The 21,542-nt window shown below is 42.3% G+C and overlaps 1 protein-coding gene across 1 annotated transcript in view; it reads right to left on the bottom strand.

The window, feature by feature from the left end:
- Nucleotides 1–1,677: 1,677 nt before the first annotated feature.
- LOC142490061 (keratin, type II cytoskeletal cochleal-like) overlaps nt 1,678–21,542 on the bottom strand; it is a 54,494-nt gene continuing 34,629 nt past the window's right edge. The window contains exons 5-9 of the mRNA XM_075591854.1: nt 20,369–20,533; nt 14,228–14,353; nt 3,946–4,166; nt 2,905–2,939; nt 1,678–2,321 (exon numbers count right to left, since the gene is read on the bottom strand). Coding sequence (XP_075447969.1) covers nt 2,104–2,321; nt 2,905–2,939; nt 3,946–4,166; nt 14,228–14,353; nt 20,369–20,533 — 765 coding nt within the window. The 3' untranslated portion in view covers nt 1,678–2,103. The remainder of the gene's footprint in view (nt 2,322–2,904; nt 2,940–3,945; nt 4,167–14,227; nt 14,354–20,368; nt 20,534–21,542) is intronic.

Raw genomic sequence — 21,542 nt, 5'->3', positions numbered from 1 at the left:
ATGGATTCCAATACTGAGGGACTCCATTCATAGGTATATATCCTCTCTTTCTATAAGGATTTATATCTATTTTTATCATTAGACTATGACTATTAATAAAATTTATTTTAACTGTTAAATATCCAGCTGTACTTTTGAACTTGTTATTTTATAAAATTGGTCTACAGTGCGCCACAAATAGGGATCTTTTCTTAGTGTACTCTGTTTACAAAGTACACTTATCTAGTATCTAATTACTGGGTTGAATTGAATACGACTGTGATATGATACTTATCTTAGGAAGGGGACCATGAAGTAGCCAGGATTCAGGCGAGCAGTTCATTCAGCAATACAGGATACAAACGAAGACAACCGGGTAGAGGGCTGACAGTCACTTAAATAGATTTTAGGCTCTACTCCTTAACATTGGGACCCAGGTATTGGAGAACAATTATCTGGACCCAATTAACTTTTGCCAGCTCACGTGGGACCAAGCTGGTACATGCCCCTTGGTAGGTGGGACATGCGCACACACTGTCAGTCAGAGTCCCATTTAGTGCACCCCACTCCCAAGCCTGGTGCCTCTGAGTCTGCCATCTGTATTTCTTCGCAGAGGAAAGGCTGACTGGAGGTGTGATTTGTGGCACCTAAACATACACAGCCAGGTCTTGCTATCTCTCCCCCCTGCACACTCAATCTGGGGGGTGAAGCCTTGATCCGGACAAAGCACGCGGACTCATCGGCGCCTGATGGCTCATTACAATTCCACATGGCCAGGAACTTCCGTGGGCTAATTGGTAGCCCTGACTATACAGAAATATATCACAATTTATATATATCAAAAATACTCAGTTCGGTTAATCTGAGAGGGCTGAAACCTGCCATGCAATCCTGACTCTGGGTCTGTGCCTCGTGTCCAGATTTCTGACTTCCAGCTATCACGGTACCGGAGATAGCAATATTGGGTTTTAAAACCTCATGTTACACAAACCACATTTCAAAAACAGCAGTAATTGCAACAGCCCTGTAACCTCTGCATAGGAATACATTGCATTCTGTATGTCACTGCAAATGGTGGCCAAAAAGGCGGGACGGGAACACAGGGTCATAAACATTCAAACACGGTTAACCCTTTCCCTCCCGGCCTGATCCCAGTGTAGATGTTTGGTGCAATCACGTCACAGGGCGGGAACACATAAAACAAAGGGGAATACATTTTGTGCTGAAGCAGGCGACTGCAGAAATACATGTATACGATTCCATTAACCCCTCGCATCCTGCACGATTTTAGGGGCTGCTAACTGGGGGGTGACCCCTTTATTACATGCCTTCAAGCCCATCATGACTGGTATCACTGATGCAAACACAGGAATAGTCCAGAGGGACACTAAGTTACCCCCTTTTCAGTTTCTTTCCAGTGGTATTGTTTCCCTAACTGGTCTCAGCATATGGTTATACTATTCTGATTATTCCGAACTGTAGACAGTCCAGGGAGTGCGGGATTTCTACACACCCTCCGCCTGTGGAAAGTGATACTTCTTCCCTGTGCTTCTACAAATCCATCGACGGGTTGTATCCAATGGCTGTTTTTGATGAATATGCGCAGATTAATACCGACCAAATCGGTCTGTGGATTTTTCACCGCAAAACAATTTTGGGGGGAAAATGGAAGAAAATCCGGGAAACGGATTTGGGCAGATTCGTCCATCTCTAGTTATGATAGAAATGTTGTGAGTCAATTTAGGTGCTCCAATAGGAATATATGTACCCCAAATCTCACCCCTTGTAACCTCTTTCAGTGCTGTTGAATGATGCAAGGATGCTTTGTTTCATTGGATATCATTTTTTTAATTAAAAGAAAATATCAGGGAATTTCTAGAACTCCACACTAATATTACTTAACAACTTTAAGTCAGGCTCACCATAGTATACTTGTGTGCCCATGTAAAAGCTTAGAAATGTTATACTAAGTTCCATAAGCAATATTCATTGTTGGACATGTTCATAATATGGTATCAGTATCAAGCATTAATTTCACTGGATATATGCAGTATTCATCTCATAAAACATCCTATGAAGTGTTGGTTGGTTGAAGGCTAGGACTGCAGTGATTTGGCAATGCTCTTAGTTCACAATAGTTCTTAGACTTTCACATGTTGTTGAGATTATTCTCACAGGAGCACGTTTTCTGACGTTTTTTGAAGGGCTGATACTACTCTCTAAAGCAGTAAATTCACTTCCAACTCTTCTTCCACGTGAAATGCTAACACCACTTCCCAATCCAGAGCAGTAGCCACCTCCAGAACCACATGAAGCTACAGAGTTAGCCCTGCTTACCATGTCTATAACACACAAAGCATATAATATATTATAGCCTATGGTAGCTGTTAAAGTTTTGTTTTGCCTATAAAGGATTGTTGCATGGCAGTAAGGCACAAAGCATACACAGTACTAATGTTTAATTTCTTTGTTGAAGGTACCTGCAAGACATTGCTATGAAACACATGCCCGTCATCCACTGAGGGGTTAATTAAAATTGGGCACTGTGATATATTTCATAGATTAGTTGTAGGTTGTTATGCCTTTGGAAGTGTACTGAGCTAGGGTTGAAATCTAAAAGGCACTATATCAAAATCTCTGTACACTTTAATTTAATCTATGAAGAACTCATGTTGGTCAACTATAAGGTACCACAACTTACAACACATCTACATTTCTCAAGGACTTTTAACTAAGAAACAAAGTCTTTATACAGTACACAATGTATAACCCTGCTCAATTAATGTAACCATGTATTTGTAAACAAGTATTTGTCATCATAACTTTGTGACCAGGACATACTTGAAAACGAGAGGTAACTCTCAATGTATTACTTCCTGGTAAAACATTTATAAATAAATAAAAAGTAAATTCTAAGATACTTACAGACACTCACGGCATTGGCAACCTCTCCAGATATCCTGTATATAAATAAATGAATATGGAAATATTAATAACCTGCTGCAAAAATTGATAAAGGATCTAGTTATCAAATCTAATAATGTGGACATTCTTGCTCTAAAAATTAGATACACATTTTCAAACCAGTGCTGGAAGCAAAAGGAAACACATACAAAAATCTAAATCAGGCAGTTTTTCCTAGAAGGCTTGCCTTTGGGGACCAGTACTATTGATTGTAATAACAAGAGGAAATGTTAAATGCTGCACCATCAGCCCTATGACACCCAATATTTTTATATGAATTGCCACTACTATTGCAAGCAGTGACATGAGATTTTGTAGTGATCATCACATCAGTCAATTGGTTATGTCTACTATAGTAATACTTTTACATTGTCATGATTCCCTCCCACAGTACTCCTCATAATCCTGCTGGGATGCACTGTGCAGTTAGGTTCAAGCCCAGATCTGGTAAGAACCAGAACAGTCCATGAGGCCAGCTGCCATCTTAGTTTTGCTATACAATCTTAACCAGTCTGTTAGTTATTTTCTTGTCAACTTTCTGTTTACAGATCAGGAGTCAGGTTTTTTTCCCCCTATGGCTGCAACTTTCCCTGTTCCTTTGTATCAGGATTTCAGATCGATTTAATCTTTGGATAGCTTCTTGTTTGTTGTTTTGTATTGCCTTGCACTATTTGCCCTCTATTTACTATTTGACCCTTGCAGCACTATTAATCTTTGCATGTAGCATTGCATTTCTTGAAGCTAACCTTGGTTTGTCTAGTTGTTTCTTTTAGCATTATTTGCCCCCTGTCCTTGTTTGTTCCCTTAGCTACCTTAGCCGTTTGCTTGTAGCTCTGTGGACTTGATTTCCCCCCCAGGTTTTGTTTTCCTTTAGTGTAACAATAAATCCTGTCAGTTTTTTCCATGTCCCTCCAAGGGTTCTATACATCCTGATATACACAAATTAGCTTCTAGCTTCTGATCATAGAAAATGTATTCTATAATATGCTTAGGGCCACTAACCTGTCCTCCTCTCCCTCTAGCAGTTTCTTGTAGGTAACAATTTCAATATCCAGAGCCAGCTTCACATTCATCATCTCCTGAAAGTCACGCAGCTGCTGAGCCATGCCCTGCTTAGTCTTCTGTAGAGCAGCCTCCAGCTCCAACAGCTTTGCCCTGGCATCTTTCAAAGCGAGCTCCCCACACTCTTCAGCCTTGGCAACAGATGATTGGAGTTTGGCAATCTGCATAAGTATAACAATGGCGATCATTAACATATTCTGTAACAGTGCTGCGCAGTACATGAAAAATAGCAACATGACACACAAAAATGCATTCACAAGAACAGGGGTTACTGAGCTGTGGTCCCTGGATCACTTATGAACTCCCTTCACCCACCCCCCTCCACCCCCAACACCACACAGAAATTGGTAATAGCCCTATTAGCCAAATATGATCAATAGTGCTTTTGCCCATTAAAAAAAACTGTACACTACTGCACATTACAATGAAATAAAATTCAAACTACAATACAATCAAAACAAACACTGTCATGGGAGACCAGGTATTTTAACACCTTTATACATTCTGGGATCAATTCACTAATCAAAACAAGGTAGTGGAATTAAACATAGTTTATTAAGGTAAACCCGCGTACACACAATGAAACACAAAATACAGGCAACATACACACTTACTGGGGGCCTGGGGGTGAAATCTAGCCTCAAATAGGAACAGGGTGCCTGCTTCGGAAGGCTTACTCTGACTGGGATGTAGTCCCGAGCTTCCTGGTACTCTTTTCCAGGTAGAATACCTGACCGTGACCGCTTCGTTCTATTCTGAGAACTTGGTCCTCGCGTCTGAACTAGTCTCTGCTGGGCAGGCTTTCCTAGCTCTAAAAATAAAGCAGGTTGCTCTGCTATTCGCAACAGAGCAACTTTGAAAATCCTGCCCTTGCTTCACCGACTCAAGTCACTGTACGGTTTGGTTCTCTGATTGGGCCAACTCCTTACAGATGCAGCCACCAGTATTAGAACACTTACCTGGGAAATTCAGGGAAATTCTGGGATTAACACAGTGGGGGGGTCCCTGCAGTCCCATTCAACCCGAATGGGACTGCAGGGACCCCTGCTGTGTTAATCCGATGGGCCATTAAGAATCTCAAAGAAATGTTGAGGCAATGTTGAGGCATGTTGAGGCATTTACTGTGAGACTGCTCCAGAAGTTCCCAGGCAAGTGTTCTAATACTGGTGGCTGCATCTGAACATACCTTCCGCTGTGCTATCTCTAACATGGAAGTCGAAGCGGCGACCAATCTGAGAGTGGGAATTTTCCACAGCAGCCAATCGAAATGGGGGATCGTCTGACTGCTGTCGCCAGAGTAGGGGGCATGCCAAGTCGGCTCGAAAAGCCAGGCGAGCAGGAAATATGAATTGACCAATGCGAAATGCACCTACGAGCAGCATCTTCCCCCAGCCAACCCATTGCCACCTGCTGGGCAGGATCCCCAGCTCTGGCAGTCCAAAAGGTATCACAACGGGGTGTCCTTTCTTCTCTGGACCTGGCATATCGCCCTTCCCCACGTATTTTTCCCCTCTGGACATTCGTTCCCTCCTTTGAACTCCGATGTCTATGCAGACATCCCAGCATTTATGTAGATGCCCGGGCTCACTGTATAGACATTAATGCATACAGTCTTATACATTAAAAATTGTTCTAATAAACTGTATCTTTTGGGGAACCGTATACCTGTGAGGGAAATGGGATACTTGGGCTCCAAAACCATGATTCTGGGGGACACTGTGTAGTTTCGGTGTAATTCACCTCGCATACCCACAAATCATGCCGGTGCATTGGGGAGAATTATGGGGCCACGGTACCTTGGTCCCCCAAACTCCTACAAGAGAAATACATTTCGACCCAAATATCCCACCTAAATCTCCCACTCCCGAAGTTTCATGTTTATTGGGGACAGGGAACATGTAAAGCCCCGAACAGGTCAGGTTTATGCTATACAATACATGGGACTTCCACAACACACCACGGAAGTCATGCAGTAAGCGGTGGAAAATTGCATTCGCCAGGGGTTTGAATTCGCCATGTTTTTGGTTTGTTGCCCTCGCTGAATCCAGGAAAGGCCGAATCCCTGGCGAATCACAGCAAGAGCAACATTGCCAAACATGGCGAGTAACTGGTGGCGAGACAGTCTGCCTGGCGAGAAGCTGCTGAGAAGCCGTCCCCTGCCGAGATATGTCTGCAGCAGAGAGAGATCCACCGCTCTCTCGGCGCAAACATCGGCAACATTAAAAAAATCTTTTAAATACAATTTTATTCATAGTGTACATGTGCAGGGGGTCTCCGGAGCTGAACCGCATTGGTTTCAGATCTGGGGACCCCCTGCTTCCCGAGATACAGGTCCCGTTATGAGGTGCCGGTATCCCTCTGCATTTAAAGGTCCCGATCACGTGACCGCGGAATGTAAACAAAGCAGAGGGATACCGGCACCCCATAAAGGGGCCTGTATCTCGGGAAGCAGGGGGTCCCCGGACCTAAAACCAAAGTGGTTCAGCTCCGGAGACCCTCTGCACATCTACACTATGAATAAAACACCCATATCAATAAACAATCATTCCTTACCTTTGCGGCTATCTGCTATGGTAACGAAGCAGCATGAATGTATTTTTAATAATAGTGTACTGTGAGCAGTGGTCGCCTGAGCTGAACCGCATTGATTTGTGGATCAGGGACCCCCTGCTTCCCGAGTTACAGGCCCCGGTATGTGTCATCGGGTGCCAGTGTCGCCGCCATCTTTATAGCGTCCCATACGCGACGTGCCCGCTATAAAGATGGTGGCGACACTGGCACCGATGCCCCAAACTGGGGCCTGTAACTCGGGAAGCAGGGTGTCCCTGAGCCACAAATCAATGTGGTTCAGCCCAGGGGACCCGTGCTCCTGCACAATATTATGAAAATACATTAATGCTGCTTCATTACTATAGTGTATAGCCGCTAAGGCAATTAAGGGGTTAAGGCATAATAGTATGTTCATTGGGGACAATTGCCCCCAATAAACATTGCAATAACAACATACACCCCCTTTGCCCCCAACAACCCCTATATCCCCATTACATATATCACATTTTTGGGATGCACAGCAATGATACTATAGGCCGGCGGTGCCCCTCGGGTGTTCCCCGCAGGCCTGCAGTACCAATTCAGTGCACCCCAAAAAAAAATTACAACACATAAATACACCCAAAATACTACACTTGCCTAGACAAGTGAAAAAAGACCCATATACAACTAGCACTCATTGAATGGATATGATATATACTGTACAGAATAAAACTTAACCTTTATTGGTTGATGGAATAATATATAAAGTTGGGATGAACACTAAAGCACAGACACACAACACTTAAGACAGCTAATCACATAAATAATTCTAACAAGTATTAAACAACACACATCCAAGCCAAAGCACAGTGGTTGGGTGGTGTACAGAGGTACTAATAGAGACTGGCACCTTAAATAAATTCTAATGCTAATGTAAAAGATGCCTCAGTGTGGTAGATATATATAGGTCCAGAAAGTGTGGTGTTTATGTATAATATAGATAGCAACCTATACACCGTCCAAACCACTCCTGATTGAGTAGACACTAAAAAAGTGTTTTAAATGAGCTGCAAAGGGAAAACAGTGAGGGGTGCAGTTCCAAAAAGCACCCCACTGATAGATGGTAAATTGGTTCTTACTGTATACAAAAATTATTTATCATCAAATATACTTAGTGCAGCATGATAGGGTAAATACTTTAGGCTAAATTTTGCCTGATTAATTGTATTCACATCATATTCGAAAAAAGTGACAATTGCAAATAGTCCTTGTAAGCAACGCAATTTAAAAGCTTAGATAATATCAGATATGGGCTACAGAGTAGCTAGGAATATACGGTTATTGAATGGAAAGCCCCAAATTCATTGTATTAGTGACTAAAACTAAAAGTGTTGTGAGTCTGTGCTTTAGTGTTCATCCCAACTTTATATATTATTCCATCAACCAATAAAGGTTAAGTTTTATTCTGTATATATCATATCCATTCAAAGAGTGCTAGTTGTATAGGGGTCTTTTTTCACTTGTCTAGGCAAGTGTAGTATTTTTGTTCAATATTTCTTCACCCCTGGCACCATTTTATAGACTGTAGAAAGAGCAAGCTTTCTTCCCTTCTCTCCCCCATCTTTTCCACTCTCTCCCAGTATTCATTATTATTAGCGGGTTACCCCGCATTCCCATAGCTCTTAGCACGTCCTATTAATATGGCAGGCTTTCTGTCAACCATATCGGACTTCTCTACATGGCAAAAAGAAGCCAGTGATGTGTTTTCATCTGAGAATACCATCACTTCCTCTCCTACAATGATATCAAAAGTTATTTCATCAACCTCGAAAAATTACATATAAAACAGGCCAAAATGTGGTGGGAAATAACTAGCATTGAGAACTACCTCCATAATAATATAACACCAAGAGGTCTACGGGTTAACTTGGCCCCATCAGCCCTATCTACTGAGGGTAACTTCTTAAAGTCATGGGAAAAGATTTTAACCCAATGTTCAATAGATGTAATGGAATTGATCGTGACACATGAGAAGGAGAAATTGGCTATAACTACTGAATAGTTAAACAAATGCCTTACAGAAGTCCCAACATGGAAAGAATGTGCTGAATTCAATGAACTTGAAATTAAACTCAAAAACAGCATATCTAAGTTTACAAATGATCTTAAGGCACGTAAATATCGAAAGTTTATACGTGACAAAAAAGACTTTACTGAGGGATATGTTTTTAAGCACAATAATCCCAGGAAACCATTTAAACCTACACCTAATGATTCCAGTACTGACTGGGACACTTCCAATGATGAGGGAAAGCTAGAATCCAGACAAATAGGTACAGGAGCCGATGGAGGGACAACATCTTTTTTAGACAAGGACACAGGCAGTCAAATCCCTTTCCAAAATCCAAATCAAAGACTAGATGGGGCAAAAGCAGCCGGGCTTCGAGACAGAGACGTATGGGGTTTCAGAGGCCGTGGGAGGAGGAGGAGATTGAGAAGAGGCCGCCGCTTCTGATAGCACATCAGGAGGATTACAGCCAAGTTATTAACCGCTCTAAAATTGTACTTGATCAATTTCATCTCAATGTACTCTCAAAGGGCCTCTCATTCTCTCCCACCTCTGACCTCAACATCTTTGAATGTGTAAAATACGTTAATCTTTTTGGCCGGAACCTACTCCTACATAAGTTTTTTAAACGAAGGGAGGACATGATTAATAAGAACTTGGGTCTAGACGATTTGGACCAATTAGATCGTAAGAACCTTGCCAACCTTCTCTCACTTGAAGAAGAATCGAACAGAACAATTGGAGAAGGACCATTCACTGATTTAAAGCCGAGGGCTACTTTTGTCCCACCACCGAGGACATGCCCAAATGTGGAGGTATTCACAAAATTGGTAGTCACTGATCTGGAGACAATTCGTTATGCCAAGAATAACGGCAATCTCAATGCAAAAGAAAGGGAAGCTCTGAATAGCCTCCAAACCAATCCATCTATAGTGATTAAACCCTCTGACAAAGGGGGGAACAATCCCAAGCCTTGCTTGGTTTAAATAGTATATTTGTTTGGATTTCATTGTATTCTTTAGAATGTTTTATTGTTAACATTAATTGGCAGAGTGTAAATGGTGCACAGATTTTATGCATCATGTATACAATGTAAATTCAATGTTTTGATTGGCATTTGATGCTTTTGATTGGCAGATGAGAATGATTTTATTAGGAAATAGGATTTTGTTTGACTGTGGGTGATATGGAGAAGTGGTATTTTTATTTGTGCATGTTTTTGTTAACCCTTATACATTTCTTTGTATATTGGTTCATCTTGTGTATACATGTATGTTGTTTTATATATATATATATATATATATATATATATATATATACAGTGTTCGACAAACCTATACATTTGCTCGCCCCGGGCAAGTGGATTTAACGCCCGGGCGAGTAAATATTGGCCCAAGCAGCACACGTTTGGTACTAGGTGGCGAGTAGATTTTTTTGTGTGGCGAGTAGATTTTTTAGTGATTTGTCAACCACTGATATATATATATATATATAAACCATACAATACCGTTTGAAGCACGAGATCAGGAGACAGCACTCTGGTAAGTTTGATCACAAGTTTTTGTATTGAAAAAGACACATAAACTGACGTTTCGGTCCCCCTGTGGGACCTTTCTCAAGGTATATATATATATATATATAGTTGCATGATGAAGCCACTGTACAAATGAATGGGTGAAGGGTGGGTATCGGGCCAGGGGGGCTTAACCCCTTAATTACCTTTGCGGTTATTATCCGATAAGGTGATTAAGGGGTTAATTGATATCAGAATGTAATTGCAATGTATTGGCTATGTATTTTGTTGGCAACGGAGGACACGGATTTTGCTGGCGAGGGGTCTTCTTATTGATGAGGTCAGTAGAACTTTATTTATTTTATTATGCTAGTTAATGTGTTTAATAATGGACAAATAATCTATTATCCCTATCTGGATAATAGCTATTTTGCACATTATTGTACTGTATGTGTTGGGAGGGATTGATGTATTTAATGAATAGGACATGTTTATTTTTTTTACATATAGGGTTGTTTCCTCAGGTCTGCGGGGGACCTATGGAGACCACCTGCGGTCTCCTCGGGCTTCTCACGGGTAAACGGCTGCCGGTTCCACGGGGGAAACCTGCGGGGAAGAACCGGTGGCTCCACATCTGTGGGGGCACTGCGGACCCGTAGGGACCACCCGAGGGCCCCCAGACCCCCGTGGGAACCACCCGAGGCCCCTCAGATGCCTGTGGGTCTGACCCGGGGCCCCCCAGACAGCCGCGGGCCTACCCATGTGGACCCCATTTTGGCCCACGGTGACCCGCGGAGACCACCTGGTGGACCACGGCACCTGGCGGGGACCACCCGTAGGCCTCCAGACCCTGTTTGAAACATGGTGCTGGGCTACTATAGGTCTGTGAGGTGACCCGTCAGGCCCACCGAGGACTCCCGTGGGCCTGGGTTATTAACCCTGTATGTAAAATAATAAATCATGTATTTATGGGGGGGCACAGGGGATGGGTTATGTATTTAATAAATATAATGATGTTTATTGTGGGGCTGTGTATTGTTTTTATTGTGGGTACTGGGGGTGGGGGAAGGGGGTATTGGCCCCAAGGTTATGTGGGTAGGCCTCGCGGCTGGGTATTGGGTGAGTGAGGGTGGTTAGGCCTCACGGGGTGGGGGAGTAGTGGGGGAGAGTATTTAGGCCTCCCGAGTGGTGGGTGAGGGTGGGTTAACCCCTTAATGACTGTAGCGGTTCATAACCGCTATGGTGATTAAGGCATTAGGGGACAGTACATTGGCTGGTTTTATTCTTGTTTTTGTTTTGCAGCATCGGAGGGGGCATGGACGGTGATGAAGATGAGGATGGCCTTCATCGTGGCAGCCAGACAAGGGTGAGTGCAATATGTATTTAATGTATTTATTGTTCTTTATGTATTTTAAATGGGCAAATGCACTATTATCCATTTGTGGATAATAGTAATTGTGCCCATTACTATACTGTATGTGTTACGGGGGTGGGGGGGGTGATTTCTTTATAAGTATGTATGTGTTTTAAAATAAATATGGTTTGGCACAGAATTGGTACTGCAGGCCCCCGCCGGCCTATAGTGTCATTTCTGTGCATATATGTACTGTATGTTAGGGGGGTATAGAGGTTGTTGGATTATATATATATATATATATATATATATATATATATATATATATATATATATATTTGATATATTTATTTATATATATATTTATTTAGTGTGGGGCTGTTGTGTGTGTATTTTTTTTATTGTGGGTAGCGGGGGTGGCCGAAGTGGGTATTAGCCCCAACGGTGGTTGTTTAGGGCTTGCTGGTGGGTAGCGGGAGGGCTTAACCCCTTCATGACCGTAGCGGTATTAACCGCTAAGTTCATGAAGGGGTTAAGTCTACCCGCAAACCCCCCGCAAGCCCTAAACAACCACCAAGGGCCAAATACGCCCTTCACCCACCCGCGCTACCCACAATAAACCTGGCACGGCTGGTTAACCCTTTCATTGCCTTAGCGGTTAGCCGCTAAGGTCATGATGTGGCCTTTAAATGTATTTTTCCTGCCTCGGATGCATGCTGGTATCAGCTCCGGAGACCCCCGGCATAAATCCCAGGCAGGAAAAAGGCCTGAATTTTTCTAAGTGCCGTTCCGCCGCTCATCCGCACCCTCTCCTCAGCAACTTGCCAACTTTTTGGGCCGACACGGATTGCCATGAAAATCTCAATTCTAGAGTGGCGAGTAGCGGCGCAAAGCTACTCGCCACTACTAGAATTGCGCGGGTTTCAAAACATGGCTAGTTGCGGCGCAAAGTGCCTTTTCGCCGTGTCGATGGCGGATAATAAAAAAACGCCAACAAACTTGGCGTTTTTTTTTTTCCGCCAAGTTTTCGGGGCTTACTGAATCGTGGTGTGCATTTTTGGCGAAAAACAGGCGAAAAGTGACTTTTCGCCGCTTACCGCATGACCCCCCACATCTTTATCTACAGACAGGAACCCACAAATCATATGCGATTTGTGGGTAAAATACCAGAACTACCGGTATCTCCGGTCAGCAACATTTTATACCAATTTTAACTCTATTTGCCCCTCGATATCTACCCTTCACCTCCCACTCCCAAAGTCCCCATCCTGCAGCTATTTCCAATGGGAGACCCTAACCACACATAGCATCCCTAGCTGATAATCCTGCAGGGAACAGTGTAATGAGAACAGAGGTACAAGGAAACATAACAAGGTGCAGGAGCTGACACTCTTAGCCCTTGACATATGGTTTTTAGGGGCAGCCAGCCGGACTTCACCTTTTTTATGAAGGCCGGCTACAGTCTACTGTCACAAACATTATCCATTTAATCTATTTATTGTCACTGTGAATATCCATGCCCTCAACTGGGGCACAGATAACCACATTGGCAACCAATGGGCACCCTACTACCCACACCCTCTACCCCCAACAAACCCCCCCTCCACCACCAAACACAGTAATGGGAAACAGTCCTATTAGCCATATCTGGCAAATAGCGCTTTTGCCCATTCAAAAGCAATCAATAACCAGCCACCCTATAGTATATAAATGTAGGAATTATCTCTGACAGGATGAAGGCTGCCATCGTCCTTGTCCTCCTCTTGAGTGACACCAACTTTTACAGTAAAACCCCTTAGTAGCTACTGGCCAGTAACCCCTTAATTACATTAGCATGTAGTAACTGCTATAATAATTAAGGGGTTAACCCCTCCCACTACCCACCAAGGAGGCCTTGCTCCCCTTCCCCGGGCAACTTTCCCCATGAACCACCTTCTATACCCCCATCACATATAGACCATAACTCTATTAGCCAAATATGCCCTATCCAATACGAAGGCCTGTACCTTGGGAAGCAGGGGAGGGAGGGGGGCGGACCTGAAACGTATGCGCTTCTCTTACAGACTGGTGCGGTTCAGAAGGATTAATGCAGCAGGAGTTCCATTTAGAAGCAGTGACTCCCGCTGTGCTAGTCCTAATGGGAAATTTCCCCTGCGCTGGACTTGGCTGCGATCAGGCCACTCTTGGGCAGTGGTCCACCCACTCCAAGTGATGCGCAGGGTGCAGATGAATCTGGTCAGTTTAAAGGGCCATGAGACCTGAATTTTGGGTTATGTGACCTGCAAATTGACTTTTGGCAAAATTTGTGGAACGATGGGAAAAAAGAGTTTGACTGGTTCACGGACATCATGAACAGTTTGCACATCTCTTGTCCAAAATGGCATTTGTGTGGTATTTTTAGCCCCTTTAAAGTAATTTTAAACAACACTCACCTGCTGCATACAACTTTTTATTACTGTGGCAGCATTCTGATTTTTTATAAGTGAGAACAAAATGTCAATTTATACATCAGTACTAAGTACTGTATAATCGAATGCTGGAGAGGCTTAATCTTTAAACAGAGGAAACTGTGCTGTCTATCCCTTTTTTTCTAAATCTAATTAAGTTGCAATTGTTTTGTGTTGGCTTAAAATAGTAAGAGAAAGAGGAATCCCTAGTAATTGAATAAATCCCTTCCATAAGAGCCTTTTGAGCAGTGACAGAGGTTAAAGAGGTAAATGATTACAGCAGGTTCTGCTGTTAGATTGAACGTTACCCATTTCTTGACATTTTTTATTTCTGTCTTCAATCTCTGAATAGCTCTGTTCAGTTCTGAAATCTCATGTCTGCTGCTTTTCATACTATCACCTTGTTGGCCTGCAGCATCCTGCAACTGCTGGAACTGTTGTTAACAAAGGAAGAGAGGAATTAAGATACAACACATCGATTAAAAACAAATGCAGTACACAAAACTGCAATTTAACTTTGCAATTTTATATCTAGATCTTTTGGGACAAGACAAATCTAAAGGCCAGGTGTCAGTAACCCAAACCCAAAAGAGCAGCCTGTGGTTCCTAGCAAGTTCAGTCAGATATCCGTTGTATCAGAAGAAACGCGAAGGGTCACGTGGTCTAACTGAGCTACGGTGGTGGAGTAGCTCATACGCCAATTGCCAGTAAGGGGAAGTTATTCCCTGAGTCGCAAGCATTACGCAATACTGACTGGACTTGCTAGGAACCACTGGCTGCTCTTTTGGGTTGCCCGAGGGACGTTCTACCGAATAACACCAGCAGCAGTGAGGTCTGATGTGACAGAGCAAGCGGTCGGTGAGCAGGTTACATATTGGTGCATGGGTTCACACATACAATGCTTTATTTGCATTGACAAATTGTGAGTGTGCATTTGTCTTGTTCATTCATATTAAAACTTTGTTATTGGATTTTACACATGGATCGGGCGCTTTTCCTCTTTTTTTCCTATAGATATTGCTGGGAGGTTGTTGACCCCAAGGAAGAAGTAACCCGGACATTCTAATATCCCTACAAGGTTTAACCCATCATTGGGTGAAAGAACATTTTTTGCAAATTTTTATTTTTCATTGGTTTTATACATTTTTTATTGTATTTTGCATATTTTTATTTTTTCAAATTTTTCACTCACATCCTATTATGCATTCACCATCAGAGTCCATAAACCACAATTATCCTGTATATAGTAAGTATTACAGGTCATCTGTGTTGACTATTTTTGGTGATTTCTTTGTTACTGGGAGTCTGCTGTGTGGCTGGTCACTATCATAGGCGCTGTCTAATTATATATATATATATATATATATATATATATATATATATATATATATATATATATATATATATATATATATATATATAATATATACATACACTATCTATCTGTCTATCAATCTATCTATCTATCTATCTATCTATCTATCTATCTATCTATCTATCTATCTATCTATATATATATATATATATTGTTACTGGGAGTCTGCTGTGTGGCTGGTCACTATCATAGGCGCTGTCTTATTATATATATATATATATATATAATCAAAAAATAAATAGATGATACCATTCTGTGGCTAACGAAATGCTTTTATTTGTGCGAGCTTTCGAGATACACTGATCTCTTCTTCCGGCGATGTTACAATGAATGAAGCAAAAGGTATACTTAAAAACAGTGTCTCTTGGAATGTTATCTGTGCTTGTCCTTCCCCCGGTGTGGATGTGTTTTATGGCTAGAGGTGTCACAGGGTAACTGAAAGCAAGTGGAGAAAGAGTGTGTATGTGTATCAGTGTGAATAAAAATGAATGGAGAGCCCATTAACACACCTCTAGCCATAAAACACATCCACACCGGGGGAAGGACATTATTTTTTGCATTAGATCGGCCGATCTAAGTCACACTACTGGGGGAATTTCTTTTCCCCTGGTTCTGTTATGGTATATTTGCAATAACAAAAAAAAATTGTCTTTGTTTTTCTGTTTTGGTTCTTACCAGACCTATTGTACCTCTTTGGTGTTCTAACGTTGTATCACACAGCCACTTGTTATATGATCTGTGTGGGTCTGTTTCATGTGTTTTTTATACTCTTTGCTAATAAAGTCCATTTTTTTCTATTTTTCATTACACAGTGTTTGAGTGCACCTTTTTGACCCTACTTTTTCTTTTTCTGTGTTATATATATATATATATAAATATATATATATATATATATATATATATATATATATATATATATATATATATATATATAATCAAAGGCTCCTTACCAGGCAGATCAGAGAATCCAGGGAATCCAAAGCAGGCACAGCAAGGAAGAGACAGCACACTTGTTAGCAAAAAGAATTGTATTAGTGAAGCAGGCACAAAACACCAACGTTTCGGTCCTAAAAACAGGACCTTTATCAAGGGAGTGCTTACCACAGATAGACCATAACCACCAATATATACCCATAACTAACTACCTTAATTAAAGACAAAATTGCACACACCTGTGCACACACATATATATACACTAGCTGATATACCCAGCGTTGCCCGGGATGTAAATCCGTAATCGGTAGTATTATGTATAAATAAGGGAACAATAGGGGCACAATAATAATGTGTGTGTGTGTGTGTGTGTTTTGAGTTATTGTATATATATATATATATATATATATATATATATATATATATATATATATATATTAGCTGATATACAATAGGGGAAAAATAACAATATATGTGTGTGTGTGTGTGGTTTGAGTTATTGTATATATATATACACTGGCGACACACTTTATTCGAGCTCGGCTAGTCCCACGAATTCGGGTATACCCGGGTGTATTGAGGTTTGTGACTGTTTTCTGCCCGAGTGCATTGAGTTATTTTCCAGGCAGGGATTGAAGCATTTTATTCCCGCTGGCTGCAATACTGCACAGTATATATATATATATACTGCATTACAATTCATGAATTTATGCCATCTGGTAGACACGCGAAGCATTGCAGCCTATTAAATCCTAATCATTATCATTTAACAGATCAGCCGCCCATCAGCCAGGCATGAACCCAGGCTGGGAAGGCAAATGCAACGGGGCTTGTCAGAGGTGAGGAGCGGCGCATTCCAGGTATCTGCCAGGTACATACTGGGTATTTGCTCGAATAAAGTGTGTCGGTGCAGTATACTAGAGTTATTTTATATATGTATATACTAGCTGATGTACCCGGCGTTGCCCGGGATGTAAATACGTAATAGGTAGTATTATGTATAAATAGGGGAACAATAGGTTGAGTATTTGGTGGAAAGGTTTATAATAATGTTGAAAAGAGAAATGGAAGAAAATGTAATACAATGTTGTTGTTTAAAAATGGTTTATTGTAAAGACACCACAGTACAATGTATATTTTGGTGACATAAGTGATGTAAAAATGTGAGGTGTGTCCCCCGCTAGGGTGTAAGAGGGTATGAGGCGGCGGGTGTGTTTTCAGTATGGGTGGCGGGTGGGTAGTTAGTGCAGGCTGTGGGTGGGGTTCCCGCTAGGGTGTGAGCGGGTGTGAGGTGGCGTGAATGACAGAGGCGGAAGGGCGAAAGGCATAGGTGGAAGGGAGGGCGGAAGGGCAAAAGGCAGAGGCGGAAGGGCGGGCGGGCGAAAGGCAGAGGTGGAAGGGCGGACGGAAGTGGGGTGTCACTGAGTGTGTGTCACAGTGTGTGTGTCACTTTGTATGTCACTGTGTGTGTGTGTCACTGTGTGTGTGTGTGTCACTGTGTGTGTGTGTGTCACTGTGTGTGTATGTGTCACTGTGTGTGTGTTGGGGAGGGGGCAAAACGGAGCTGGGGGGGGGGCAAAAACGGAGCTGGGGGGGGCAACAACGGAGCTGGGGGGCAAAAACGGGGCTGGGGAGGGGGGCAAAAACGGAGCTGGGTGGGCAAAAACTCACAGTCTCAGTTAAGCCTCCCCCCCAGTAGCAACAGCCGACACCACCACCACCCGGGAGCATTTCCTCACCTCAGGCAGCAGCAGTGTGCCTGGGGGTTGGGGAGCCCTGGGTTAGAGCGCACCGGCCAATGAGAGCCGTGGGGGGGCGGGACACATGGGGGGGGCGAGACTCTCCAGCAAATGAGAGCCGTGGGAGGGTGGGCGGACCGACCGACAGACCAATCAAGATTTCAGTTTTATATATATATATATAGAGAGAGAGAGAGAGAGAGAGAGAGAGAGAGAGAGAGAGAGAGAGAGAGAGAGAGAGAGAGAGAGAGAGAGAGATTATACAGAATCAGCCTACTCTTTCTGTTTATGAATAATTTGATAGAAAATGTATCTTTTTTTTTCTTTCTTCCTGAATAAGTTCTCTTGTACTGATACGTCAATAAAAGAGGTTCCTGATTTTCCCAACAAAATCTCCTTTTAATAAAAGTTTTGAAATGCTGACAAGTATGCAAATATGACCCTTATTGCCTTTTGTGCTATAGGGACTTACAATAAGTTATATGCTTCTTGTAATTATGTCGGTTACAACTGTATAAAAGCCTGCTGGCAAAACATTCAGAAAGTTGATGAACATGTACTCTATATACTGTATACAGTATATAGAGAGGAAATGAGATAGAGAATAAGAGGGAACAGTAGAGAGGCAGAGTAAAAGAAACTTAGACCTAGATCCTCTAAAGGGTGCATAACTTTACTCTCATTTATATGAACAGAGATGAAGAGGGATAATTTGTAACAGTAGTGGCATGTAGAACTAAAGACATGATCAGAATCTTTGATATCTGCTGCCCAGCACAATCCATTGTGATCTGGCGTCTCTCCATCTGCGGCACTTCCGGTCTTCTGGTTTCGTCACTTCCGGCGAATGGAGGACAAGGCGGCAATGGAACACATACACGGGATCACATGGACAGGCACTGATTGTCAGCAGGCAGGCAGCCATGGCGACTCAACACGCTTATCACGGATTGGGCTTCGTTAGGAGTCATCAATGACTCCTGACGAAGTCGAATCCATGCGAAATGCATAGAGTTGCCATGGCCGCAATTGCTGCCTGCTGATGACAATCAGTGCTTGTCTGGGTGACTCAATGTATGCATTCCATCACTGCCTTGTCCTCCATTTCCCAGAAGTGATGAAACTGGGAGACCGGAAGTGTCGCAGATGGAGAGACGCCAGATCACAAAGGATTGTGCTGGGCAGCAGAGATCAGAGATTCTGATCACATTTGTAGTTCTACAAATAATTAAGTGTGTTTTTTACATTTTATGCTATAAATTTGAGAGTTTCGTATAGATTGCACTATGGTGTGTCCCATTTATTTCATCTGAGAGCTTCATGTCATTGCGGACCTGTGACCAGACCACCCAGACCTAAGCTGATCAACCCACATCTAATCCAGTATCAGCGTACCAAACTGAGTCTTTGGAACTGCTTTATTCAATATTTTGAAATGTGATTGTCTATCTCAAAGACCATCTCTAGCATTTACAATCCCCAATTCCAGACCATCTGCACTATTTGGTGTTTTTTATGTTTTTATTCTTTGGTGACATCTGCGCTCCACAACTTCACCGTCTAGCACTTCACAGAGGAGGATCCTGGACCGTCCTCCAAAGGGTTTTTTTGAACTGCATTTTGTTTATTATTCATTTTTACTTATTTCTAAGAGCACCATTATTGTGTATATATCACATTTAATTGTATATAACACTTCCTATTAAGAGCACCATATTCACTTTTCTTCTCTTCACTGACACTTTAGGTGAGACAGGCCTGAAGTGACATGAGCCGCTTTGTTTTTCATATCAGTATCGGGTGTGAGAAATTCAAATACATGTTACATGCCTGTGATGTAAAACGACACAAATAACAATATTTTCTCCATTTAATGGAGCATATAGTGCTATCTTGAATTTGATACAGTATGTACTATATCCCCTAAAGCAGGGGTGTGCAAACATTTTGACCTGCGCCCCCCTGCCTGATCTCCCCCACTGCTAACTCCCCCCCTTACCTTGTATTAAGCGTCAAATGATGCTGCAGGGTCATGTGACGTCACCCTGTGGCGTCATTTGCCGCTAGAGGCCTCACGCGGTCCACCAGCATTTCATTTAAACGCTTTGGGGAAGTGTGTGGAGCCTCTGTTACCGCCTCACCCCCAAAAAAATATGGCACCCCCCCCCCCCCCCCAGTTTGCGCACCCCTGTCCTAAAGAGTGGGGAGTTAAAAGTTGTCATATTCTAATAATTGTTACGAAGTCCAAAGCTTAGCAGGTTCTTGTTTCACAAGATCAGTGCATATTCTCCACCTACTTTTCTTGAATTTTATGGAAAAACATTGCTGCTTCCAAACCAGTCACTTGTTTTTGTGTTAATGCAGTATGGGAGTCAATACTGTGAGTGAGGATTTTGTCTTACTTTGTTTCGGTATGCAGCTTCTGCCTCAGCTCTTCCCCTCTTTGTGATGTCCTCATATAGTGCTTTAACTTCTTCAACAATGCTGTCCAGGTTCAGTGATCGGTTGTTATCCATTGAGAGGATGACCGAAGTGTCAGTTATCTGATGTTTAACCTCTGCGAGTTCCTGAAAGTTAGACATGAGGCCTTTATGCCAAATGCAACCTCTACAATGTTTATACTAGCTGTCAGAACTACACTGAGAAAATAAGGTATATTTATTAAGTGGTGCTCTGCCATAAGACACCTTAAAGCCCTTTACTTGAATGGGCCATACAGGGTGTTACAGCATCCCAAGGTGTCTTATGGAATAGTATAGCTTAGTAAATATGGGCCATAATAGAAAATACATTTCCCTGATCATTTATTTTATGTCCTTCTGGGGAAAAGAATAACATGAGATCCAATCCTATAAAGAGCATTATGGGAAATGGATACCACAAGGCTACTGGAATGGGATATTTGGTCACGGTGGCCTCCTCCCAAGTCCCCGCCAGCGTTTGGCCACAGAAGAACCCTCTGCTGCTGTCCACTTCTATGATAAAATACCTTTTAGGGTTAACTTTAGGGGTTTTGGAGGTTAGGGTAAGGGGTTTTAGTTTAAGGGGTTAAGCATTACTAATAGGGGTTAATATTAGAGGCTTTTAAGGTAAGGGTTAAGGTTAGGGACTTACATTGGCGGTGAAGTGGCTGGCGACTATGTTTTGCTGTGGCAAGGTCACTTGCGGCTAAACACAGGCGATCAATTGGTCATGGCAAGACGGCCACAACCAAAGGTCTTAGGACGCGTGGCTACAGATTACTTTATGTATTTGGGTCAGAATTTCAAAATAATGGCAAGTATCAATGAGGTTTGGTCTTGAAATAATGTTAGAGTAATTAGAATCATTAGTGCACTAAGAGAATTGCAGTTTATGATTTGCTTACTTCGGTAGGTAATATGTGGAATGGCTGCACATGTAGTGTTATAATGGTATGAACAACATTTCTTATATTTAACAGAGATACTAAAGGAAAGAATAGTGGTAAAAGCAGGACATTAATACAGATATTTAGAGTTAGTAGTACCATCTGCTTCATAGATATTAATATTACTGTCAAGGATAATGTACTGTACAATCTATTAAATTCATTTT

The sequence above is a fragment of the Ascaphus truei genome, chromosome 3 (genome assembly GCF_040206685.1).
Source record: "Ascaphus truei isolate aAscTru1 chromosome 3, aAscTru1.hap1, whole genome shotgun sequence".
Classification (NCBI taxonomy): domain Eukaryota; kingdom Metazoa; phylum Chordata; class Amphibia; order Anura; family Ascaphidae; genus Ascaphus; species Ascaphus truei.
The sequence above is the reverse complement of the archived record's forward strand: the minus strand, read 5'-3'. Positions and strand labels throughout refer to the sequence as shown.